This window comes from Spermophilus citellus (genome assembly GCF_964194105.1).
Source record: "Spermophilus citellus genome assembly, chromosome: 9".
NCBI classification, from domain to species: Eukaryota; Metazoa; Chordata; class Mammalia; order Rodentia; family Sciuridae; genus Spermophilus; species Spermophilus citellus.
In genome coordinates, this window is record NC_138191.1 from 26,794,120 (window position 1) to 26,820,860 (window position 26,741).

Below are 26,741 nucleotides of genomic sequence, written 5' to 3' on the forward strand. Positions count from 1 at the left end.
TGATTTTTTTTTTTTATTTAATGTTGGACATTGTGAATTTTATCTTGTTGAGTGCTAGATATTTTAGTATTCTTATAAATATTTTTGAACTTTGTTCTGGAACACAGTTATGTTACTTGGAAGCAGTTTCTTTTTGGTTTTGCTTTTAAACTTTTTAAAGCAGGACAAGAACAGCATTTAGTCTAGAATTAATTTTTCTTTACTTCTAGGGCAAACATTTCTGAGTACTCTACTCAATTCCCTTGAAATATGAGGTTTTTCTGACTGTGCTTGTTGGGAACAGGAATCATTGTGGTCCTTTGTTAGGTCCAGATACTTTTCTCTCTAATCCCGTCAAGGTGATTCTTTCCCAGGCCTCAGGTAGTTTCCTCACATGTATGTGCTTACAGTACTCAGCAGGATCCTTTTTTAGATGATTGGGGAGTCCCCCTGTCCCAGTTTTCTGTCGCTAAAAGTGAACACCATGTGCTGGGTAATTATAAAGACTAGAGATAGATGTTTATTTAGCTCACAGTTGTCGTCTGGGAAGCCCAAGAGCATGGCACTGGCATCTGGTGAGGGCCTTCTTGCTGCATCATAAGGTGGCAGAGGGCATCACATGGCAAGACAGAGCAAGTGTGTGAGCTGGGGTCCCTCTTCTTCTTCTTCTAAAACTACTAATGTCATCATGGGGTTCCATCTTCAGGGTCTAATCTAGGTTCCGTACCTACCAAAGGCCCTGTCTCCAAATGTCATATGAATTGGGAGATTAAGTTTCCAACACATATATTCTTGGAGAACACATTCAACTCATAGCACCCCCTCTGTGATTGTGCAGGGTTCTCTTTCTGTGCATTTCTCTTCTCTAGTCTTCTATTCTGTGAACTCTGACCTCTTTGGCTTCCCTACGCTAGTTTTATTTCACCAATATAGGGAGACTTCTGCGCTCTGCCTAGATGTCTCTTCCCTGCACTGTGGCCTAGAAATTCTCAGCAAATAGTAAGCTGGGGCAGTTCTGGGATCCTCTTATATTGTCTCCTATCTTCCAGGGATCATTGTCTTCATTGCTTGTTGTTCAGTATCTTGAGAACTTGTTTCATGTAATTTTTTTTTCTTTTTCTTTTATGTGTGTAGAGGGGGTTGCTGGGGATTGAACCCAGGGACACTCTTACATGGAGATTTATCTCCAACCCTTTTATCATTTTTAAAATTTTGCAACAGGTATAAGTTGCTAAGATTGGCCTTGAACTCACAGTCTTCCTACCTCAGCCTCCCACATAGCTGGGATTAAAGATATGCACCATTGCACCTGGCTTCTGTTCTCTGTGTTCTCCTTGTTTCATGTAGGAGGGTAAATTTGATCCCTGCTGCTCCATCTTGGCCAGAAGCAAAATTTCTCCCAAAACAGAGCATTTAAATTTCATACTCATTTCTGTTATGAGGAAATTAAATGGGTCTGGTTATAGTTTTTCACTTCATCTTCCTTTTCAGGACTTCCCAAATAGTTCTTTTTAAAAATGGATTCAATATTTGTTGAGTGCCTGTGGTACATGATGCTGTATGTTATTGCAAAAATGTATAGGCTCAATCCCTGAACCAGATGAGCTTCAGGTCTAGTGAGGGTCAGATAGGGTTCTTGTTGCTATAATTAAAATAAAGTTTTTGAAAGATATAAAATGATGCTGGAATGTAGAGAGACAAATGCACATTGTGTTAAAGATGATAAACAATTCGGGATCAGAACGGATGGACTTTTGCTGACGCTTGTGAATTCTGTCTCCTAACCATGAGAATGTTGCCCACCCTTTCCTGGATACCTGTTCCTTCTCCTATCCAATAGGGAGGATTGACTCTGTACTCTTGATCCCCCAACTCTTGTGGATATGTCTTCTTCCCACATAACCTTTTTTCCATTTGAGCTTTGGTCATACTGTTCTGATTTCATTTTCTCTTTTACTTTCAGAAGTATAAGTGTGTTAAAGATTGAAATATAACAAGCCAGTTACATTTACTCTAGGTAGATAAATCTTTTAAAAATGAGTTTGTACATTTTCAAAAGCAAATGTTAATTGGTTAATGGGAAGGAATGGTACAGAAGGTTAAGGGTAGCAGAAAACCACAATTGCAGTTAATAAGTCTGTTCTACATATCTAGAGGGACTCTTTGGGTGATGAATGAGATCAATTATCATCTCAGTTGTTAAGGTGAGGCAGATGATTGCTAGTGACATCCAGTAATGCTTGTTGTGTGACTGATCAGTTGGAAAATTTGGGTAATGCAAGTGTGCACTGAGGTCAGGTCTGAGGAGCATTACTTGAAAAGTAAGAGGTGCAGGCCTTCATTGAATCAAGACAGATTATATTGTAGACTGGTCAAGACAACCAAGAGCTCAAGAACCATGGATGATGGAATTTTTTATTCATCCTAGCTAGTTTTACGACCAGAACCTTCTGTGGAAAAATAACCCATATTTACATAACTGCTAGAACATGTGGTCTGTCTGGAGCTTGTGGTAGCTCTGGATATTTTCTGCTTTTCCCCAAGAAACTCATTGATGTAATTTCAGACACTGTCTCCTTGCTCAAGAGAACATGCGGTCTTGCTTTGTGTAAAATATCTTACAAAACACACTGCTGTGTCAGTGTGTAAGCTTTGGTTCCAAGAGTCTCTAGCAACCCTACTTCTTAGATGCTTGGTGAGCCTACATGTATGAATAGCCCTTCTATCCTACAGAGACTATGAGAAGCTCTGCCTGAGCATTTGAGAGTTAACCAGTATTTATTCAGCAAACCCCATGAGAGGCACTCGTAGTGCTACTTGCAAAAATTGTGTAAGAGGGTCTTTTGACCTCAAAGGCACTTCCTACTTGGAGGGGAATAGCTTAGGTGAACTGAGGAGGACCACAAGAGAAAATCAGAAGATAAGCAAAACAGTTCATGTTTTGAGTTCTGTCTTTTCACACTTCTTTGTTGGGATTGGTAGTTTGGGTGATCAGGTAGCTGGTATCCCACCATTTATAGACATGTTCTATTTTGAGATTGAGTTTGTGGTTTGGGAAGGATATAGTATAATCATTTTCAACAAAAGCTTATTGAGTGTGCAGAGTATCCCTATGACAGGCATAGAGAGTACCAAGAAATTATAAAGTTACATGCTGTGCTTTTAATGAGCTTCTCATATTTGGGAAGGCAGGACATATTTAAGATCCTGAGACATAAGTCTTAATAAAAAAGCATAATCGCCAACATTTAATAGAAATGTATACTAAATTATTAATAGGAACAGGGCTTGGAAAGGGGCCTTCACTTTTTGATATATACACTATACTATATATAGTATATAATTTCTGTATGGTGGACATTTTTATCAAGTGAAGCTACTATCTCATTGGAATTTTATTTTTTATAAGTTAAAGGATATAGACTAGAAGACCATACATACTATGTTAACCTGAAATATCTCTATGTGGTAGGATTATGAACAATGCTTCATTTGTTATACCTCCTTATAATTGTCTGTTTTCTGTAAATTATATATATAATTTTATACATTGGGGGAAAACTCAAAAGCACCTCAATGATGGTTACAAGTATTTTAATGAATGCACCATATTTTGGACAATACACTATCTCTTTTTTGCCTCCTGTCTCCTACCACAGCTCTAGTAAGGTTTATTATTATATTATTTTATTAATATTACTATTGACTAAAAACAAGACAAGGCCATTTGCTTTTACCTCTTGTTATTTTGGTGTTAGACTGGAAGCAAAAGGAATGCAGCTACTAACTATTCCGTTATACTGTGAAGATGGCCTAGAAAAATTTAAATTATGTTGATTGGGTTATAATTATGTCTGTCAATGTGGGCTCTATCTCTTGTTTTAAAGCATCCTAAGAATACTTTACCATATCTTTATATTTAGTTCTGGTGGAAAAAGCAATTAGATTATCCCATCTCCCCATCTGGTGCAGTGAAGAAAACTCATCTGCTTGGCTTACTTTGTGTGAGAGAGAATTTAAATTTCCAAGCTATTTGTGATTCAGGTTAAATAATTAAATCCCATCTCTCCCAAATTTTGTTCTGGAAATCCATGCCTCCTTATAATTATGAACTTAATTACTCTGAACAGTGGTAAAGTTCTGAATTATTTAAGGAAGTCAAAAATTGAAGGGAAGAGGATGACATTTCTAAAGGAATTTCATTTCTTTTTCCCCTTATAGCATGTGTTTGATGATCTCAGGGGCTCGGTATCCTTGTCCTGGGTTGGAGATAGCAGTGGGGTAAGTAACATTTTGATTCTATTTCAGTCCGGCAAAAAGATATAGACTTGTGGGGCTTAAGTGCTAAGTATCATTACTTTCTGAAAGTGCAGAGCACAGGCTCAGAGCGGATGTTCACAGGACAGACTTTCAGAAAGCTGTAGTTGTTTTGGTTTTGCTTTAGAACTGGAACCATCTTAAGACTACCTTCTTCCATAGTAGGAAGGTAGATTTTGGTGGCTCCTTACCATCAAGATGCAAGAAGAAGAAAGGGGAAAGACAATGCTGTGTGCTAAGAGAGGAAGCCCCTGTGTAGAAAGAGAAAAGGGAACGTTACATACGGTGGCATTTTCCCTCCAAACTGCATTTTTCCTGTGTCCTTTCCCATAGTTATATTGAAGGACTGTGGCACCTGTGGGCCATGTTTTTTTAACTCCATCCATTCTCCCTGTGCCAACAAAGGAGGCACTGCTAGGACTGGAGGAATGGAGGACAGTCAGTCAAGACTTTCTCCCTCCTAGTGTGCAGCTGGTCTCCCATGAGGAAGGTACGCTGAAGGTCCATGTCACATGCCTCCTGTTGTTCCAGTAATGCATGTATCATAACTTGGAGGCACATGATAGCTATATCAGAAGCCTAAAGAAATAAAATTTTGGTTTTGGAAAGCAAGTTGAAGCTTAATTATTTTTTAAGCTTCCAGTAGAATTTCCTTAAACTTGTCTCAGTTTCTTCTAAAAATTGTTAGACCCTAATTTCCATGATTTATCCATTTAACTAAGATATGTGGTATCTCCAAGTTTTCTTCTTATATCACTTTTTGAGACGCTTTAGACTCCTGTACTAATCTGTCCAGAATCTCTTTTTTATGCATTTTTTTTGTAGAAAAATAGTTTTGTATAAAAAGAATTTGTGGAGAACTAATAGGAAGAACAGAAGAGACTTATATATACATAGTACCATTGCCTGACAGCACCCATGGTATTCTTGCCTACGTTAGATGTAAAAAAAAAAAAAAAAAAAAAAAAGATGGTTCTTGCCTGAGGATGTTTTATGATAATTTGAATACAAATACAAAGTAGTTAAATCCTTCCTTTGTGGTAATGCGTATTTAAGTAGCTCTGCCTTACTGCTTCAAGGGTAATCCAGGAGGATCATCCCAAAGAAATGAGTGTAGGACTTCTCCAGGCATTGTAAGTCCTAGCAACTTGGTACTTCTTGGTTCTTGGACATGTTGGAATATAGGCTGCTACACAATAGGACTTTCAGCAGCCTATCAGGTGTGGTTTAATCCCATCACATATCAGCATATAATTGGGGTATCTTTCTCATTGATGAAATGCTTTTGTTTCTCTCCAGGTTATTCTAGTCTTGACTACCTTCCATGTACCACTGGTAATTATTACTTCTGAACAGTCCAAGCTATATCGAAGGTGAGATGACCAACATACATTAGGGGCATTTGACTAAGTAATACATTGGGAGTGCAAGTTCCCCATTCTGGACACTGTGGAATCTAATGTTGATTTAGGTCTTCTTGCCATCTTGATATTTCACCAGACTGTTCACACTCAGCACACTTTTTATTGTCAACTTAGCAACCTAAGGAAATATGAAAAGGATGCCAAAGAGATTAGGTCACCTGAGGGGCAGAACAACAAAGGAAGATGAAGGGCCTATAGGAATGTGTGTGAATGTTAATTTACTTATTTGCAGGAGGTAGTATGGATTTTTATACATCTACTTATTATGAACAATGATTTTTATATTCCTGAAATGAAAATTTTCATTGCAACTTCTAAACATTATGGAATATTTTAAGGCCTAATCAGATTGTTCCTATAGTAAATGGAGATTGTCAGGTGGCTGTTTCTACATAAGAAGGAGGTTCTCAGGTCAAACTTACCAAAGTGCTTTAGAGTTCACACCAGTAATGACAGTGGGAACACGTGTTCTGTTAACGTTCACATCTTAGAATTGTCTCCTCCAAGGTACAGAATGGTTAAATAATAGGTTCTTTCCTCAACAGTAAGACTAAATACCAGAGTTAACTCCCCAAATCACCAATTATCTTCTCAATCATTTATGTAAATTTCATTCCCTTCCAACCCCTTCCCCTAGGGACCTAAAGAAATCGTGACATCCCAGCAGATGATGCTGAAACTACCCCAGGGTCAGAGTGTCTTCCAGGAATCATGTTTATTTCTAAGGGTTCTTTATTTGACTATTGGTCTTCTCGTGGGAGGGAACCCATGTTGAAGCTCTGAAGTAAACCAACCTCCTCTCCCCAATAAGTGTGATCCTTGCCTACTGTTCCTGGGTCTGGAGCCAGAGCTCTCTTCCCTTCAGCATAGTAATATTGGCTTAAAATAGGCAGACAGACCTTTCAACCAAGAAGGAGCTGCCATCTTGAATTACTCTAAGCTCTGTGAAGGCAAGGTTCTGGACCCACTTCCAGGTGCTCCAGCATCTACCAAATGACTGACATGTCAGCTGGCAATAAGTGTTAATGAATGAAAGCCTTGGATTCTCTATAATCTTTGGACTAATAGTATATTTTTATTTGTTTGATATAGAATTGACAACATATTATGGAATCCTAGTTCTAGAAAAGTCTATAATAGGTGACTTTGTTTATTCATTTAGAACAGTAGTTCTATCATTTCAGATAGATGAAAAGTCTCCTGTTTAGGAAGGGAAAAATGCATTTTAAAATGTGTAACTTTAGTAACTCTTTCTAGTATTTAAGAATCCTTGCTGTTATGAAATTTCTCATGTTATGGCTTTCCTTGCCTACTTAACTTTCATTATAAAAGCAATATAATCATAATATAGTATTTGGAAATTCAAACATCAAGAAAGAAATGCACTCAATAGCTGAGTATAATCTTAGTTTATTTACAGCTTATTATCTTGATTTTCTCCTTTAATGTTGCATCATTTGGCTATCTAGTTTTGGGAAGCAACCTGGAAGTTGCCAAGTCTCGTTGGCAAGCAGGCCTGGGATTGAATCCCAGCATTGTCATTTACAAGCAGAATGAACTTGGGCAAGTCATTTTAACCTCCTCAGTCTTTTCTGTCCTCTGTAAAAGGAGGACAGTAATAATACTCACCTCAGTGTTGTGAGGAGTGCTCTGCCGTGCCTGGCATGGAATAAGAACTTGGTGCTATTTGCTGCTGCATGGCCAACGGCCACGGATGGCATGTAGCCAAAGTGCACTGGCACTGCTGTACCAATTGTTAAAACAAACTGAAAGCCATCCATGCCAGTTAGTAAAAAGTGATTGCCTGCCCCCAAATACCTCCACAGCGTCTACATATGCACACCTCTGCCCCTAGCCCCTGCCACTGTGCAGATGTTACTAATACCTGGCCTTATGAGCTTCACCCATTCCATTATTCAATGCCCATACAGTCCCCTCTGCTAGTTAGCCCTCAGTTTTTTAGATGCACATAAAAATCATTATTCCATTGGACAGTTATAGCTAGTTCTTTCACTGAAACTAATGTTACTGTGATTAATATTATACATAGTTGTGATACTTATTGCTAGTTCAATTTTTTAGTAGCAAATGAAAGCCTCCTCTCTGATTGATGGTTACGTGATTTGATTTGATTTTTTTAAACTCCTCCCTCTCCAGTTGAATTATCTTCCATACCTAATGCTTTAGCCAGTTTTTTGCTCTCCTTCTCAATTCTTTTTCTCTACGTTGTTCTTTGATCATTTGGCTGGAATTGAACCTAATAGTTTTCCTAAGGCAGACCCATGGGAGTGAAAGCGTTTTCATGAGTTTTTCCCCCCATCCTGTTGCTTTTCAATATTGTGCCCACCTTAAGACAACCAAAACCAAAATAAGAACCAGTCTTACTGTGTTACTGCTTAAATACCCACCCCCATCTGACTCAGCTGTTTTTCATCATCACGTCTGTTCTTATGAGAACCCCTTTGCTAACATATAATTTACTAGAGAACAGCTCTGTTTGTTTCTGACTCAGTATGATGTTACCAGGGTTGTTTTTCTTCATGTTGCACAGCAGTACCCTTGTTGTTTTAACCAGTCACTTTGAATGTTAATTCTCTCTACCTTACTTACCAGTAAGTGAAAGCTGATTCCTACCTGCTTCCAGAGTTTAGGTGGAAACTGTAAATATGCCTTGTTGCCTCTCCAACTGGGCTGGCCTCGCTGGAAGTGAGTCACATTGTTGAACACACTAGCCAAGGAGCCAGGTATGATGGCACATGCCTGTAATCCCAGCAGTTGAGGAGGCTGAGGCAGAAAGATCACAAGTTCAAAGTCAGCCTCAGCAATTTAGCAAGGCCCTGTCTCAGAAGGCCTGGGGATGTGGCTCAGTGGTTAAGCACCCCTGTGTTCAATCCCTGGTACCAGGGGGGGGGGGAAAGAAACCGAAAAAAGGAGGGTTCAGTTTAATCAAAATGAGTTATGAGTTCTGAGTATGCTATTGTTGCCAAATTACAAAAAGTAAAAAATAAAGGCCACCAGATCCACTCCGAAAACTCTTCTGTGTTTCACGGCATTCTTAACTGCCTTATTTATTAGGTTACCTTTGTCTACTAAATCTTATATGGTCAAAGGTTTATTAGGAATGCAAACAAAAGACAGCTAGTCACATGCCACCTGCTGCATGTAGTAAGGCAGAAGGTCTTGCAAGAATAGAAGAAAGTTTTCTCTTACCTGTGCAATTAGAGGGACTATACTTCTCTTTAGGTTTTGAAAAAGAATTGTTGAAGGATTTGGGAGCTAATAAAGTCCCAAGAGCATTAATGGTTAGGTAAAATTGAGAGAATATATTAATACCTTCAGTTGAAATCATGTTTAAGTTGTATAAATTTTTGATTCTCTGTTAATGAATATTAGTTTGTATAATAGCTTGTTAAGTACCTTTGTCTCTCACTTGCAAAATATGAAGTTAAAAAGTAAACTAGTTATAATTCAGATGATACTTTTTTTTTTCAACCAGAAGATATCCTGCATCTTCTCCTCAGTGTATGAGCTCTGCTTAGCCATGCAAACATATGCATTGTTCTGCATCAAAATTCTGTACCTAATTAGCACAAAACTACTGGATTACTTTATTTTTGGTTTTTATTTTCTCTTGAAAGTTACTTAAATTTTGGAAATTAATCTGGAAATCTCTAAGAGATTTCATATCAAAGTTTATTCTATGGTCAATGTAAGTTTTTCAGGATGTTGCTTCAGATTAAAAAGAAAAGAAAAAAAGACAACATAGGTATACAACAGGCAGAGAGTTGCTAATGCAGTTAGCCATCTTCTTTAAGCCATCTTGTGTGAAGACTTTTTTTTTTTTTTTTTTTTTTGAGATGAACCTGGGGCCTCACACATACTAAACAAACAGGCAAGTGCTCTGTTACTGAGCTATATCCCCAGCCCAACATGCAACCTTTTTAATGATATTCTCAGGTCAGTTTCACTGCAGTAGATTATTAACAATGACTGTATATATTAGTTACAGGTAAAGATAAATTCCATTTTCAAGATGTATTTTACTGCTTGTTTAAAAAGAAAAACTTTACTTAAATGCATGATGATGGCAGTTCACCTTTAATACAACTTGTTTTATACTGTTAGAGTTATCTTGTTAGTCAAAGCAAAATAAGGAACCCAGATACTCATATTCCTTCTGATTAAAAGTTTTTATTTGTAATGTTCTGCTTATTTTTTTTCCACTTATATTTTCAGAATTTCTACAGAAAATATGAATTTTTCCAGGAATAATAAAACACAATAAAATATTTAAAATACAAGGTAGCATCAGACAGAAACAAAGTGACTGAAAGTAGTGGGCTTTAAGGTTAGTGTGGGTTCAAATTTTGCCATTGTAACCTGGCAGCTACTTCAGGTCTAGGATTCCTTTGGCACATTTTAATAAGCCACATTCTCCCTGTTGATTTTTTTTTTGAGAGAGAGAGAGAGGGGGGATTTTTAATATTTATTTTTTAGTTTTTGGCAGACACATCTTTGTTTGTATGTGGTGCTGAGGATCGAACCTGGGCTGCACGCATGCCAGGCGAGCGCGCTACCGCTTGAGCCACATCCCCAGCCCCTCCCTGTTGATCTTTAACTGGAAGTCTCAATTCAGTTGGTACTTGTAATTTGTGATAGTTATAGTTATTATGTTCTATAAAGTTGCCACAAACACTGAATTAGTGAATACTGAACCATTGCTTCTAGGGAAAATAAAGGGTTACTTTTCTGCAAATCTCTGGTTACAACATTTGTCAACTGATCAATACATAACCTTGTTTTATGTGTGTTTCTGTCTACAGATACTTTATTTAGTATGTATTGTTGCTTAATTAAAATTGAGTTCATGGCCAAAGGCATAATAATCCTTGCCCAGATGAAGCTTGTTTGACTCATGTATTTTCCCCATGGGGCATATCAAAGTCTTTTTGCTTAGGAACACTAAACAGCATATCACCACTACATGTGGAGGCCATTTTAAACAGAAAAATCATTAGCAAAAAATACAGAAATGCAAAATTATGGCACTGAATGGACCATGAATAGGATACTTGTTTGCAGTATAAAAGCTGAGATGGGAAGGCAGAGTATAATCATCTTTGATTTCAGCTGGAAACGTATGTTCTATGTGACTCAAATCCTTGGTTGCCTTGCTAATATCTCCAACTGACTGTGAAAGCACCATGAACATTGACTTTGGGGTTACAAATAGATTTAAGTGTGTAGGCAAATTTGCAAATACAGATTGTGTGAATGGGGGTGAACTGTATCAACTTTTCCAATTAGTGAAAACTGTAACTCAATAATTATTTTTATTGGCAAACTGGCAACGTGGCAAACTGAACAAAGGAATAGAGAAAATGGGTAGAGTTTCTAGGTGCATGTTAGAAACAGCCTAGATTGCTATGAATAAAAATTTATAAATGATTCTATTGAGGATATAGACAAAAAGAGGTACAGTTATAGAAAAAGCTTTTGTCTTAGCCAGAGTGTTTGTAATCCATGGCACAATGTTAGTGAGAATGTAAATGCTAAAGGCTGTCATGAGGAGGTTGCAGACAGAAAAGAAGCTTGTGTTATTAGATAATGGCGCAAAGGCAATCTGTGTTATAAAGTGGCAAAAAACTTGACTAAATTGTGTTCATGTTATAGTGTTAAATAGTAGGTAGAATTTGCAAGTGACAATATTGGGAGTTTAGCTAAAGCGATATCTAAGCAATGAATTGAAGCTATAGCTTTTGCTGTTCATGACAGCTGATAGCAAAATTTGAGAAGAATGAACTTAAAGACAGAATTGTTAAGCATAAAGGAAGCAGAACTTAAAGATTCAGGAATTTCTCAGTCTACACATATTGCAAAAATTGTGAACACTAAGAATTGGCCAAGAGACCGTCTGATAAAGATGAATATAGATATGAGCCATAAACTTAATTAACCATCTAGCAGAAAAATTACTAGTTTGAACTTAAGAGGAAGGAGACATAATGGAATGAAAGAAGGCTGCTGGACTTCTTGAGTTTGAAAGGATGGAACCATAAAACTATTCAGCTAATAGGTACTATTTTTCAAGACAATGACCCTCAAAGCAATTCAGAAATCATCAAGGTTGCCTCCTCAGTTTCAAATTTGGGGCTAGGTTAGGAAGGGTAACCTTTCTCATTTAGAGATAGCTTTCACCCAAAGCCATGTGTGCAGGGTCATCCATCAGCCCAGTGGATCTGGAGGACAGAACATAGAGCCAGTGAATATTATTCTCAAGCCTTAATATCTCATGGAGTTGCCTTGTGGTTTGGACTTTCCTGGATCTCCTCTATTCTTTCTCATTTCTCCCTTTTGGATTGGATAGTCTCTGCTATGCCTGTCTTACCACTGTATTTTGGAAGCACATAACTTGTTTGGCTCCACATTCACAGCTGGAGAGGAATTTACTTCAGAATGAATCTTTCCTTGAGACTCAATTATATCTGATTTAGATAATATTCAGATGACATTTTGGATTTTATACTTTAGACTTGATGCTAGAAAGAGTTAAGACTTTAAAGGCTCTTGAGATATAATGAATGTATTTTGCATGTGAGAATCTGGACATAAACTTGGGGGCAGAGGCAAGGGCAGAAAACTATAGTCTAATTGTCCCCCTCAGATTCATATGTTGAAATCCTAACCTTCCGGGATGGGGATATAGCTCAGTTGGTAGAGTGCTTGCCTTGCATGCCCAAAGCCCTGGGTTCAATTCCCAGCATCACAAAAAGAAAGAAATAAAGAAATCCTAACCCCCAAAGTGATGGCATTAGGAGGTGGGGGCCTTTGGTGGGTGATTAAGATGTGAGGATAGAGTCCTCACAAAAAAGATTAGTGCCATTATGGGGGTGTGGCTGGGGTTGTGGCTCAGGGGTAGAACGCTCGCCTAGCGCTTTGTGAGGCCCTGGGTTCCATCTTCAGCACCACGTAAAAATAAATAAATAAAACAAAGGTATTAAAAAATAATTTCCATAAATTTTTTTTTTAAAAAAAGATTAGTGCCATTATAAAAGACACCCCTGGTGTGGGGACGGGGCTCAGTGGTAAAGTGCTTGCCTAGTGTGCACACAGCCCTGGGTTCAATCTCTAGTATGAGAGGCTGTGGGAAAGAGAGTAGAAACATATTTTGAAAGAGAGAGACTGACCCAGGGAGTTCCCTTGACCTTTCTGCCTTATAATGTTACAGTGACAAGTGACAATATGGCAATTTGTGAACTAGGAAGTAGGCCTTCACCAGACACCAAGTCTGCCGGTACCCTGATCTTAGACTTCCCAGCCTCCAGAAGTGTGAGAAGTAAATTTCTGTTGCTTTTAAACCACCCAGGCTATGGTATTCTATTATAGCCGTCCAAATGGACCAAGGCAAGCTCTATTTCACACATTTGTGTTTCAGCATTGTTATCTCGAGTTGTAAACGTGCAATTCATGTGCATGTTTAGACCACAGATACACCAAAAGCGATTATTTTTGGTAATCTAAATGAGCAGATATTAGGGGTTGACGCATAAAATGGTTATTAAAAAGATTTGTTTCTAAAAGATGGTTTCACAGGGTTTTAATTGTTAACTCATCACTTGACTGCTGTGTATAATTCCATTAATTATCTTATGGAGTTTGAAAAGCAGATTCAGTTTTCAGGGTGTATTATTGATTTCCACTTTGTGATGCATGCCATATGCATATGTATGCTGATAGCATTTTATTTGAAGGTAGCTTTATTTTCTATGTTATATCTCTCCAGGCCCAAAGCAGCCTAACAGAACCCTAGTTATTTAACCCCCAGCAGGTTCTCCATTTGTTTAACTGACTACCACAGGGTTGCCACAGATGTTTTATTTCACTCATGTTGCTTTCTTTTTCTGAAGGGCACAAGGATGAGTTTGTTGTGCCAAGTTCTTAGAAAGCAAGCAGGCTTGCCAACAGGTTTGTAGAGGTTCCCTGGGGATGCCACAAAGGGGGGAGATTTGTAAATGGTAACAGACAAACTGCTGCAGCCCCTGGGAAGGTTGTATGGGCTGCTGCTGCTGCTGCTGTGGATCCTGCAGAGCTGGGAATTGTTTATGCACATCTCTTGCTAGCTGTCAGGAGAGTAAGAACTGATCTTGTACTCAAAAGCCAAAGTTAGGGCTGTGTAGGAATTTATTGAGTGGTGTCAATCCCTATTTTATGTAGCCAGGAATTTCCTCTGGAGAGGAGGAGTCATCTGAACAACTTAAAGACATGCAGTTTATTTTAACATACTACCAGAGACCTGAACCACATTGGGGTTTCCCTCCTGTCTCCAGCTTCCTGTCAACCTATCTCTACTGTCCTATCACAAGCCCTAGCAAGAGAGGAAAACCTCACAGTTAATTTAAAGTAGTCTTTAGTTTGAAGCTAAGAATTAAAAGAACTGGACTGTAGTTTCAGTTTTGTCCTTAATTAACTACTTGACTTTTGATAAAGTGTCTCCCCTTGCAACTCCTCATGAGAGGGAGTTGAACAAGCTGTTCTCCTTGATTCCTTGCATCTCTCACGTTCTGTTATTCTTGGTTCTTTATTTAGTGAAGATACAACCAAAATTTGTACCATCCTTTTAGGTCATAAATTCTATAGTGAGGACATTTCTCTGGGCAACTAACTTGCAATGCACTGTGGTCTTCATGGATAGATACTTAAATTTAACAAATTTAAATTGATTTGGCATTTCATTATTGTTTTAAGAGAGCAGTGCGTAACATTAAACCTGTCAGCTCCTAATTGTTTGCTCATGTTAGATTTCTTTTTTTAATTTTAAATTTATTTATTTATTCTAATTTGTTATATATGACAGCAGAATGCATTTCAAAACATAGTACACAATTTTTCATGTCTCTGGTTGTACACAAAGTAGAGTCAAACCATTCCTGTCTTCATACATGTACTTAGGGTAATGATGTCCATCTCATTCCATCATCTTTCCTACCCCTTTGCCCCCTCCCTTCCCCTCCTTTCCCTTTGTCCTATCTAAAGTTTCAACATTCCTCCCATGCTCCCCGCCCCCCAGCGCCTAATAGAAGAAAAAGTAGGCCCAAATCTTCATCATATCAGATTAGGCCCCCACTTCCTTAATAAGACTCCTATTCAAGAATCAATAAATGGGATGGATTCAAACTGAAAAGCTTCTTCTCAGCAAAAGAAGCAATTAGTGAGGTAAATAGAGAGCCTACAGAATGGGAACAAGTTTTTACCACGTTAACATCTTATAGAGCACTATAAAGAACTCAAAAAAACTTAACATAAAAAAAACCCAATCAATAAATGGGCCAAGGAACTAAACAGATACCTCTCAGAAGATGATATTCAACATCTTTAGCAATTAGAGAAATGCAAATCAAAACTACTCTTAAGATTTCATCTCACTCCAGTCAGAATGGCAACTATTAAGAATACAAACAACAATAAGTGTTGGCGAGGATGTGGGGAAAAAGGCACACTCATACATTGCTGATGGGACTGCAAATTGATGCAACCAATCTGGAAAGAAGTATGGAGATTCTTTGGAAAACTTGGAATGGAACCACCATTTGACCCAGCTATCCTACTCCTCGGTTTATACCCAAAGGACTTAAAAACAGCATTCTACAGGGACACAGCCACATCAATAGCAGCACAATTCATAATAGCTAAATTGTGGAACCAACCTAGATGCCCTTCAGTAGATGAATGGATTTAAAAAATGTGGCATATATAATCAATGGAATATTTCTCAGCATTAAAAGAGAATAAAATTGGGCTGGGGATGTGGCTCAAGCGGTAGCGCGCTCACCTGGTATGCGTGCGGCCCGGGTTCGATCCTCAGCACCACATACCAACAAAGATGTTGTGTCCACCGAGAACTAAAAAATAAATATTAAAAATTCTCTCTCTCTCCTCTCTCCTCTCTCACTCTCTCTTTAAAAAAAAAAAGAGAATAAAATTATGGCATTTTGGTAAATGGATGGAGCTGGAGAATATATGCAGAAAAAGCATTTAACAAAATACAGAACCCCTTCAGGTTCATGTTAGATTTCTTAAAACCTGAACGTGGATTCAAATACCTCTCAAAGGTATTGTTGAAATGAACTTTTGGGAAAAGCTTTGAGAAATCAAGAGTTAAGGATGGTTGGTTTTTCCTAACTGTAATTTGTGAGCTACATATGTTAGAAACTTTTGTCTAGGGATGGTAACTTTTAGTAGGAAAAACATCAAAACCCCTACTATAAATTTACAGCTTTGTAGTAAGTGCTGTGGATTAACAGATTAGTTAGGAGGCCTTTGGCTGCATTTAGCAGATTCCACTCAAACTAGCTTGAATAACAAGGGAATTATTGATTCACAGAACTAAACACAGAGCAAGAACAGCTTCAGGGCCAGTGCAATCCGGTGTCCTAGGCTCTGCTTCTCTGGAATTCCAGAATTACTTCATTTGTCCCTTCCTTTGCAAAATGACTAGCGATTTTTTGCTTTGCATTCACGTACTACATTGTTGGGACTCCTCAACTTTAGTGCTGTTGACATTGGGTACAGATGATTCTTTTGTTTTTGTGGAATTGTTTCCTGAGCATTGTAGGGTATTTGGTGGCCTCACTGACCGCCACTTGATGCCAGTAGCATCTGAACCCTGAATATTAAAAATATCTCCATATATTACCAAATGTTCCCTGGGGGACAGAAACACTCTGATTGAGAACAGCTGGTCTAAGGGGAAACAGACCATTTCAGCAAGTGGTTATCTGGGGGAGAAATGTGTTCTCTAGAAGACCTCAAACTCTTAAACTTTCTCTTTTGGGGCTAGAGATACGGCTCAGTGGTAGAATTTGCCTGGCATAGATGAGGCCCTTGGTTTCAAAGTTTGAATCCCCAGCACCACACACAAACAATAAGATATATATTTATATATATTATTATATTTTATATATATATATATATAATAATTATATATATATATATGAAACTTTCCCTTTTTATCTCACTGGCTCAACCTAGGTCACTCCCCGATTCCTGAGCCCCTCACTGGTGAAGGAGTTGGATTTTCTCTGACTAATCAGGCCCCCACTGGAAAAAGTCATGATAAGAGAGAAAAGAAGCCAAATATGAACCCAATAATATCCATCATTATACTCTAAATTTGCCCTTTTTTTCTTCCTCTCAGTGAGGATTATGGGAAGAACTTTAAGGATATTACAAATCTCATCAACAACACCTTTATTCGGACTGAATTTGGCATGGCTATTGGTCCTGAGAACTCTGGAAAGGTGAGATTCATTCCTACATCTATAAAGTTGGTAATTGATAACACATACAGGGCTGTCTGATGTTAGTATTAAAATAATCCAGAGATACACAATATTGTATTTTAGTTTAGTATTGCTGAATTTTTAAAATTGGGCGTAGTTTAATATTAGTCACACAAGAATCTTAAGGTTTTTTGGTACCTGTCTAAGATGCATCAAAATCTTTCTACCTCTGTTGCAGTTTTTAGCATTATGTGTGTACTCCCCATGGCAACATTTTAGTCTCTTGGGAAACTAACAAATCTCAAAATTGATCAGGCTCAAAATTGCAGGTATAATGTATTAGCTCAATTCAGAATGATTTTTTTTTAAGATTAATACTGAAGGAATCAAATGGAGCAACAAATCTTTATATAATCTAAAGAGTTTAATGTCTGGTGAAAATGGCACAAGAACTTTCTTTGCTAAATTTGATCTTTCTCTTCCTGGCCAGGTGATATTAACAGCAGAGGTATCTGGAGGAAGTCGTGGAGGAAGAATCTTCAGGTCATCAGATTTTGCAAAGAACTTCGTGCAGACAGATCTCCCTTTTCATCCTTTGACTCAGATGATGTATAGCCCCAATAATTCTGATTACCTGTTAGCCCTCAGCACTGAGGTGAGTCCAGTTGAGAAGCTTGGCTTGCCTGTTGCCATTTTTATACTTTAAGAATAGACTGTCTTAAAAGGACATGGTAGCTAAATGCTTTTATGTTGGCCTTTTTCCCAGTGTTGTCTTACACACAAAATATGTATTTTTTACTTTTCTTCCCTATTTGATAAAGAATATGATTTCTGTTTGCTGTCTATTCAGATAAGGATAATGTAAGTTGCCATTATAATTTTTTAAGCAAATATATATGTGCTATTGAAGAAATGAACTAAAAATAATTTAATTCTTGTTGTGCTACCAGAGATAAGTGTAAATCATCAAATTCCTAGTATTGTTATTATTCCTTTCTTGTGACCAAACCACATCTTTATATATTTTTTTCTTTTTTGCTAATTCTTTGGTTATGTATTGATTTCTGCCTTTGACATTTCATGTATTAAATATCCAAATCCTCAACTCCCTGAGCCCCATACCACATTCCTATACTATCCCCAGAAACCAGTGTCCCTCACTCATTGACCCATCTGTCTTCTGAAAGTTCCTTGAAGAACACATTCAGCTCTTGCTGTCCTGGAAGACCAGTCTCCAAACCTGGAGTTGAGGGTGCCAAGTGGCTGAGTGGCCAGACTATGATGGTCAAAATTACACTTTACACTTATGTGACTTTCCTCATAAGTGTATATGTTCATAAGTAGACTTGGTATAGTCTACTGATTGTATATCTGGTATATAAGTATGTATATAGGGTATGTAAGTAGACTTACATGGTGTATAAGTAGAGTGCATATGGTATAAGTAGGCTTGGTATACTCTACTGAGCAGCAGCATCCGATGGGAGCATCTGACAAGTGGGTTAAAGATGCGAATCCCTAAGCCTCAACCCAGATACAAGAAACCTGTGACTTTTGCTTGCAGTGGCTCATGTTTTTATCTAGCTCCCCAGCAGGGCCTGCACTCTAAAATTTAAGAGCCATTGTTGTGCTGACTATTCTGGGGCAGAAACAAGACAACCAACTGTGGACTAGGCAGGCAGGGCAAAGGTGACATGGAGAGGATGAAGGGCCAGGAAGAGAGGTCCAGGTGCTGAGTCTTTCGTGGGGAGATGTTTGAGTAGAGATGAGGCTGAGGGGTGCTCCAACAGGTTCTTTTTCATACTTAGCTGATGGAGGCCAGAGGAAAGGCTTGCTGGGGTGCTTCAGACCTTAGAGAAATTAAATGGAACTAAGAGACCTCCATGAAAATAGACAGAACCATGGATCTCCCCTTTGACCCTCTTATCTCCAAGTATCTCAAGCACATTAAAAATAAAAAGCAATCCTCAAGAAGGGACAGAAACAATCTGTATTTTCGCCTGGAATTTCTTCCAATTAAGGGTAAATTAGAAATGCTGTGAGGTGATTATTACCAAAGGAAGGGGGACATTGAAGAATGGTGGGTGAGGGTGGGGAAGCACAGAAGATTAACTCTGTCTAGATCAGCCCCATTCAGTTTCATCTGTACCAGAACATCTCTGTCCTATCTCCACTGAAGCTGAGCTCAATTAACTCACATTGTCAATATAAATGACATTGTCAGTCTTCATATTATTAAGTCTGCTGCATTTCAAAGTATTGGCCATCCCTCCTTTGGGGAATCCTACTGGCTTGGTTCTGTGACATCATTCCCTTTGTTTACCTTTCTGGTCATTCCTTGTTGGTCTTAAACACCTTTCAACTATCCTTAAATGCCCCCTGCTCATTTTGCTCTAAGTAGTAATCTCTGCCACTTTTACAGTTTAACTATCACTTATCTCTAGCCCTGGCTTCCCTGTAGGGCCTCAGAGTCCTATCTTGCTGCCTCCTTGGTATCTCTAGCTGTATGTTACACAGATACCTCAAACTCAATCCAAAACTGAACTTCTTCCAGGTCCTTCTCTCAGGTGTGCTCTTCTTCCCTTAATCCTTATGCTAGTTAATGATACAACAATGCATTCTAGACCCCAACCCAAAACCCAGAGTGATTGACTTTGAGATACATATGTGCTCAAGGACACCCACATATACCCACATACACACCCATACCTGTACTACCCTACAGGAAAAGTCATCTAGTTTCATTCTAGCTTCTGAACTCCCACTGGTCCTATTCCTCAAGGCTATGGTTGAAATCCTCATTAACTTTTTTTTTTTTTTTGATACCAGGGATTGAACTCAGGGGCACTTGACCACTGAGCCACGTCTCCAGCCCTATTTTGGATTTTATTTAGAGATGGGGTCTCACTGAGTTACTTAGCACCTCATTTTTGCTGAGGCTGGCTTTGAACTCTTGATCCTCCTGCCTCAGCCTCCTGAGCTGCTGGGATTACAGGCATGCCCAGCCCTCGTTAACTCTTTTTTTTTTTTTTAGTTGTTGATAGACCTTTATTTTATTTATTTATATGTGGTGCTAAGAATTGAACCCAGTGCCTCCCACATGCCAGGCAAGTGTGCTACCTCTGAGCCCCAGCCCCAGCCCCCCTCATTAACTCTTAATTAAATTGAGAGTTGGGCTGGGGATGTGGCTCAAGTGGTAGCACTCTCGCCTGGCATGCGTGTGGCCCGGGTTCGATCCTCAGCACCACATACAAACAAAGATGTTGTGTCCGCCGAAAACTAAAAAATAAACTCAAAAAATTTAAAAAAATAAAATTAATTAATGTGACAGTTATTTATCACATGTCCTACTTTCAGTTGGGACCTTCTGAAATCCATCTTTCCCATTCTCATCCAAGTATGCCACTTAAGAAAGGGAAACTGTAGAGTCTTCCTCCTGAGGAGAGCACCTCATTTACAGTGCCTGACCTACAAGGAGGCTCTCCGTGAGCTTGCCTCACCTTTCTTCCGAGCATTAGCTCTGCATTTCCTCACCTTGCAAGTTGATGTTCAATGGCTTTGAGCTTCCTACACGTGTTGCAGTGCTTTATTACCTCCCTGCCTTTGCAAGACTGATCTAGCTTTGTGCAGCAGCATCTCATCTCCATGTGTGCCTTATTTTGGTTATACTGTTCATTTCAGAGTGGATGCGACTCTCCTCTTCAGGAAACTCTCTGATGCAGTGTTCCTCCCCTCCCCACTTCTACACTAGGCTGTTTCCATGTCATTTACCACCTAGCATTGACCTTCTTATCTGTGCTCCTTGTGAGCTCCTTGAGAGTAGGGAGTGGGTCTTATTCATCTATGTATCCCCTATGTAACATCCAGTGGGAGCTTCATATGCATTTGTTATTCTGAACTCCCAAGACCCTGAAGGAGCCCAGATGAGCCATGTATGTATCTGTGAAGCTCAGGCAGCTCTGGTGGAGCCTCAGAGTGTGTGTTTACTGTCCTGTATGATCAAATATGAATTATTAAAAGTCATACAAGCAGCTGCACAGGATAAAGCTTAAATTTTGATAAGTCATTTATAATCTTTCAGAATGGCCTGTGGGTGTCCAAGAATTTTGGGGGAAAATGGGAAGAAATCCACAAAGCAGTGTGTTTGGCCAAATGGTGAGTAACAGAAGACTCCATCTGTGCATAGCCCGAAACCTTTTCTGATAATGCTGCCAAAAGTCACATGAATAAATATTGAGCACTTACTATGTGCCAAGTACTCTTCAGGGTGCCATAAGGGAGAGAAGGGTATGACACAGACCTCAACCTGGAAGAACTTCTATTGTGCTGGAAAAGAAGACTTAGTCTAACCCTAACCCTAACCCTAAATGTTAGAATATAAACAAAGCACATGATTGAGTAGCTTCTGCCTGCAAAGGATTTATTCTGCAACTTGTGACAACTTTAGTTTGGGGATAAATGCTTCTCTGCACCCAGATTTACGCTCCCTTGTCTAGGAATTCATTTTAGTTATGTAGAACGTAGTAAGGAATCAGGAAGAAAGCTGAACGAGCTTTCAGACTGCGAAAGGCACACTGTCTGTTCACTAGAATTTTTTTCTAGTACTCACTTCTCTTGGCAGGATGCAATGCTCCCATCAGGTGCCTGCATAGAGATGTCAAGGTTGAGGGAGCTCTTACTTGAGAGTCAGGTCACCTTGGTTCCAACCTGGCTCTGCTGCTAGACAGTGACTTAACCTCCCTGGGGAATGTTGGGGGGTGGTTGAGAAAGAGTTGAGTTAACAGGGCTGGGGTAATAGCTCAGTGGTAGAGTGCTTGCCTAGCATATATGAGGTACTGGGTTCAATTCTCAGCACCGCATGTAAATAAATGAAGGTCCATCAACAACTAAAAAAAAAAAAAAAGGAAAGAGTTAATTAACAGCCTTCATACCTCCAGAATTCTGATTAGGCTCAGACTCTTGTTGAGAGTGTCTCTCTTTTTTTCCTTTGACTAATTTCAACAAAATTGTTAATCTGTTTTCTCAGTTTGTAGCAGATTGCTGCCAGAGATGAGCTAGTGGCTGCTGGCAACAAGCACATGACAGCATTAGAATTATAGCCTGAGAGCTGGAAGGAGGCATAAAAACTATAAGAGAACAGACAAAACTTAGAGCATGTAACAGTATGAAATTATTCATTGCTGGATCAAGAAAGGATACGTACTTCAGTAAATTCTAATGGGGACACTGTATGATGGTTTGATATGATTGATGTTCCTAATGATGAACTATAATCCCAAGAAAGAGTTTAATGTACTCTACTTAGGCAATCAGGAAAATGTGTAATACACATTTGAAATGTCTACCAAAATTAATTAAAACTTAAAAAAGTGGACCTTTTCCAGAAATGCTCATTCGGTGAGATTTTGACAGCAACACTGTGGTATACATACCACATTTGCTCTCATTTAATGTATTTTAATGAATTTTGCTTATACCATATTAGGTGTAATCAGGAACGAAGTGATTTTTAAGGGAATTAAGTTAAATGTTTTCAGTTCTGTTGGATTTAGAAATGTAGCACATGTTTAAGAGTATAGAAAATTTGATCATTAGAATTCATCTTTAAAATCAGAAAGTTCCGTTAAAATGATATTTTGAATTCTATGCAAGGTTATTCACTTTTATAATTCATTACTTTGTTTGACTCTAAATATATTATAACAGATACTCACCTTTTAGATGTTTGTGTTCTAGGAGTTTACAACCTGAAGTCCTGAGACAACATGCTCAAACCCAGCAACTTTCACTGGTAGTCATCTCTAAGTAACATTAGGGTCTGAATCTAGTTCCCTGCAAACTCCTTTTGCAAGTTACATTTTAAGTAACTCAACTTCTGACCTAGTTGTCTATTTGAAATGAAAGAACTAAATTAGTTAGCTCATACAAATCATCAAACTGGATTCTGAGAGGAAATAAAAGCATAAAATTTAGTACCTGACCTGAAGAAACCAATGAGTATGAAGGAGAGATATGAGGCACACACTGTGCAATTAACATAGCCAACTGGGAGACAGTGAATGTCAAGTGGCTGATACAGAGGGCAGTTTCTCAAATGCGTCACTGGTGACATTTTAGGCTGGATAATTCCTTATTGAGGGCCCTGCTCCATTATAAGATATGCAGTGGCCCCCCTGCCCTGTACCTGCTGTAAGTAACAACTCCTGCCCACCCCACCTCCACCCCAGTTGTGACAACCAAAAATGTCTCCAGACTTTGCCAAATGTCTAATTTTAGCAGTGTATTCATGTAAAGCAAATATTATGCTACAATAGACCCTGATTGAGAAATCACTGCTCTAGAAGCTTGCATCAAAGAAGCCTTCCAGTTAGAATGACAAGAATGCTTCATAGGAGAGCTAGATTTTTAAGCTTGAGTTTGTGAGGGTACAGTTTGGTTATGTGAGAGAAAAGCATTTTACAGGGGAAACAGTATGACAGAAGAGGCAAATTTGGAGAGTTTAAACAGATTACTTTGGCTGCCTGAATGTGCCCCCATAATGGTCTAGGAGAAACATGGGGCAAGGCCCTAAGGATCTTGGTAGACTACAGGAGAAATGGTGCACAGTAGCAGAGAAGGCTGTCAGTTGGTGCCTGTGGATGACATTCACTAGATTTGCCATGGGCTTTGTGACTAAGGTTAATATAGCCCATCAGCAGCCTTAACCCTTTTTTCTCCCCTGTCTTTGCCTTATATAGGGGGTCAGAGAACACCATCTTCTTTACTACCTATGCAAATGTCTCCTGCAGTAAGTATGTTTTAGTTCCACAAAGGGTGTCCTGTTATCCATTCATAGTAGAATATTCTGGATTGTGTGAGATAGAAACAAGACTATTCCATTCTCCTGAAATTTTAATAGCTAAAGAGACCTGTTAGTGATTTTTAAAATCTTGAAAGTACAACCAAATTACCACTCTGTGCCCATGTCAAATAAAAATGTAGGCTAGGAGTGGGGGTAATAGTCAGTGGTAGAGCACTTGCCTAGATGCACTAGGTCCTGGATTCAGACCCCAGCAGCATGCATACCTGTGTGTGTGTGAAGAAACACACATACACGCATGAATAGGCTAAACATGGAGATAGTATACTTAATTTTACCATTGTATTTATATAAAGCAAACATTAGGCTATAAACAATAGCAAATTGAAATGCATCATGATTTCTGCAAAAGAACATGGAATGGCCTGGCATGGTAGCTCACACCTGTAATCCCAGCTACAGGGAGGCTGAGGCAGGAGGATCACAAGTTCAAGGACAGCCTGGGCAACTTAGAAAAACTTGTTTCGAAATAAAAAATAAAAAGCATTGGGGATATACCTCAGTGTTAGAGTACTTGCCTCGCCATGTGCAAGGTCTTGAGTTCAATCCTCAATACCACAAACAAAACAAAACAGAAACAAATAAATCAATAAAAAGGGCTGGGGATCTAGTTCAGTGGTAGAATGTTTGCCCAGCTTGTGCAAGGCCTGGGTTCAATTCCTAGCACTGAAAAGGGGGAGGAGGAGGAGAACAAGGAGGAGAAAGAAGAGCAGGATGCTGTGGCTGTGATGTTTTTATGTGATATTGTATAGGAATTAAGAAAATTCTATCTTTCCATCCAGCATAAAACATTTCACATACAAAATAAAACCCAAATGTGAATTCCCTGAACCTGATGCTGTATCCTGTTTGTGTTATTACTTAATTAGCATGCACAGGATTTAGAATACTTTGTTATTAAATTAAGAGCAATTCTAAAGCAGCTGTTTTGATCTGGGCTCATCAGTAAATGAAAGTTTAATTAACATTTTGTCTTGTTTAAGAAGCTGATCTTGGGGCACTGGAATTATGGAGAACTTCAGACTTGGGAAAAAGCTTCAAAACCATTGGTGTGAAAATCTACTCATTTGGTCTTGGGGGACGTTTCCTTTTTGCCTCTGTGATGGCTGATAAGGTGGGTATTGCCTTTTCACTTTGAGGTCTGACATTTCTGCAAATATGCCTCTCCTACATCCATTTACTGCTTAGTACCAACAGAGTTTCTTATCTTTGCAATATTTAATATCACTATAAAGTTTGGGGTGATTCTGTTTACAGAGACTGATTGACCCCCCTCATGGGCTGCTCTGCACTTTGGTCTTTGTTACCATATGAATTTTGGTATTGTTTTGGGGGATATATAAATCAGTGTTTGAACTTTATTCAGACATGGATATTTGAAAAAAAAAGGCATCTACTTAATCATGGTAACAAAATACCATTCAATAATAGTAATAAAATAAAAATAAGTAACATCAGTTGAATATCTACTATGTTCTGGGTTCTACTCTAGGTCTTAGGAATATAGCAGTGAACAAAATAGATCAATTTCCTGCTCTCAGAACTTATATTCAAGTGGGGAAATAAATACTAAGTAAATAAGTGTATTGGGTTAATTAAATCTGCAAAACAGTCTAAAGCAGAGTAAGGACACAACAGCAGGAAACGAGGCAGTGTTGCATACTGGGTGGTCAAGGGGGGCTGGCTAGGATCTGAACGTGTGAGCACAGGACTATACAGACATCTGGGAGGAGAAGGGGAGGAACAGCATGTGTGGGGACAGACCTTCAGGCTGGAGCATGCTCCATCTATTAAAGAAAAGGGGCAGAGAGCAGTGTGGCCCAGGGGAATGTATGCCCAGAGTGTGTGGGAATGGGTCAGAGGGGAGCCAGTAGCCAGATCATATGGGCCTTTCTAGGTCACAGTGAAGACACTGTTTTGTTTTTTACTCTTCATGTGCTGAGGAGTTGCAAAAGGGTTGTGAGTGAGAGAATGATGTGATTTGACTTCCTTTTTAAGAGCATATATATGTGCAGGGTAGCACACATGTATTCTGTGTGTGGGGAGGAGGCAAGAGTGATAGCTAGGACCAGGCTGTTAACTGTGGGTGAGGAGAGAAGCAGTGAGACTGTGGATATATTTTTAAAATATATTGCTAATAAGACTTGCTGATGAATTAGATGTGTATTGTGAGACAATAAGTGGAACCAAGGATAACTTTAGAGTCGGCCTGAGCAGTTGGATGAATGGCAGTTCCATTTTCTGAGATGGCCAAAACTACAGAAAGAGTAAAATCTGTGGGAGAACTCAGTTTTGGTATGAGCTGCCCATTAGATATCTAGGTAGAAATGTCAAGTAAGCATGAATCACCTAGAATTCTATGATATTTAAAGCCATGTGACTAGAATATCCCTTCTGGAGGAATGAGTAAGTAGAGAAGAGATGGGAGGACTGAGTAAGCCCAAGCATCCCCATACTGAAGGTTGGAAAGAGGAAGAATCTAGCAATGAGGACTGGGAGGGAGGGACGGGTAAGGTGGGGAGAGTCAGGATAGTGTGAAAGAAAGTGTTTCAGGGGAAGGAAGTTATCAGCTTTGTTAAATTCAAGTGATGTATCAAGTTAGATGAATGCTGAGAATTTCCCACTTGAGTTGGCAAAATGGGTTGTTGGTGACCTTGACAAAAATAGTTTCATTGGACTAGTAAGGTTAAAAGACTGATGCAGTTCACTTCAGAGATAGCTAGAGATGGGGAAGTTGACATAGTAAGTACAGATAACTTGAGCAATTTTTTAATAATCCCTCAATAATCCTATGAGCTAATACTCTTATCTCAAATTTATAGGTGAAAAAATTGAGCAACTTGTCTAGGTGGAAATCAACTGTCAGATTCCAGCAGTAGCCTT

The 26,741-nt window shown here is 38.8% G+C and overlaps 1 protein-coding gene across 2 annotated transcripts in view; it reads left to right on the forward strand.

The window, feature by feature from the left end:
- The window catches only part of SORT1 (sortilin 1), a 69,825-nt gene that overhangs the window by 21,380 nt on the left and 21,704 nt on the right, over window positions 1-26,741 (forward strand). The window contains exons 2-8 of one of the 2 annotated variants that reach the window (XM_081306135.1): window positions 4,201-4,260; window positions 5,596-5,669; window positions 16,915-17,017; window positions 17,490-17,654; window positions 21,081-21,154; window positions 23,737-23,786; window positions 24,845-24,972. In XM_081306135.1, coding sequence (XP_081162261.1) covers window positions 4,201-4,260; window positions 5,596-5,669; window positions 16,915-17,017; window positions 17,490-17,654; window positions 21,081-21,154; window positions 23,737-23,786; window positions 24,845-24,972 — 654 coding nt within the window. Of the gene's footprint in view, window positions 1-4,200; window positions 4,261-5,595; window positions 5,670-16,914; window positions 17,018-17,489; window positions 17,655-21,080; window positions 21,155-23,736; window positions 23,787-24,841; window positions 24,973-26,741 lie in introns of both variants that reach the window. The other variant, XM_081306134.1, reaches the window with a different exon arrangement.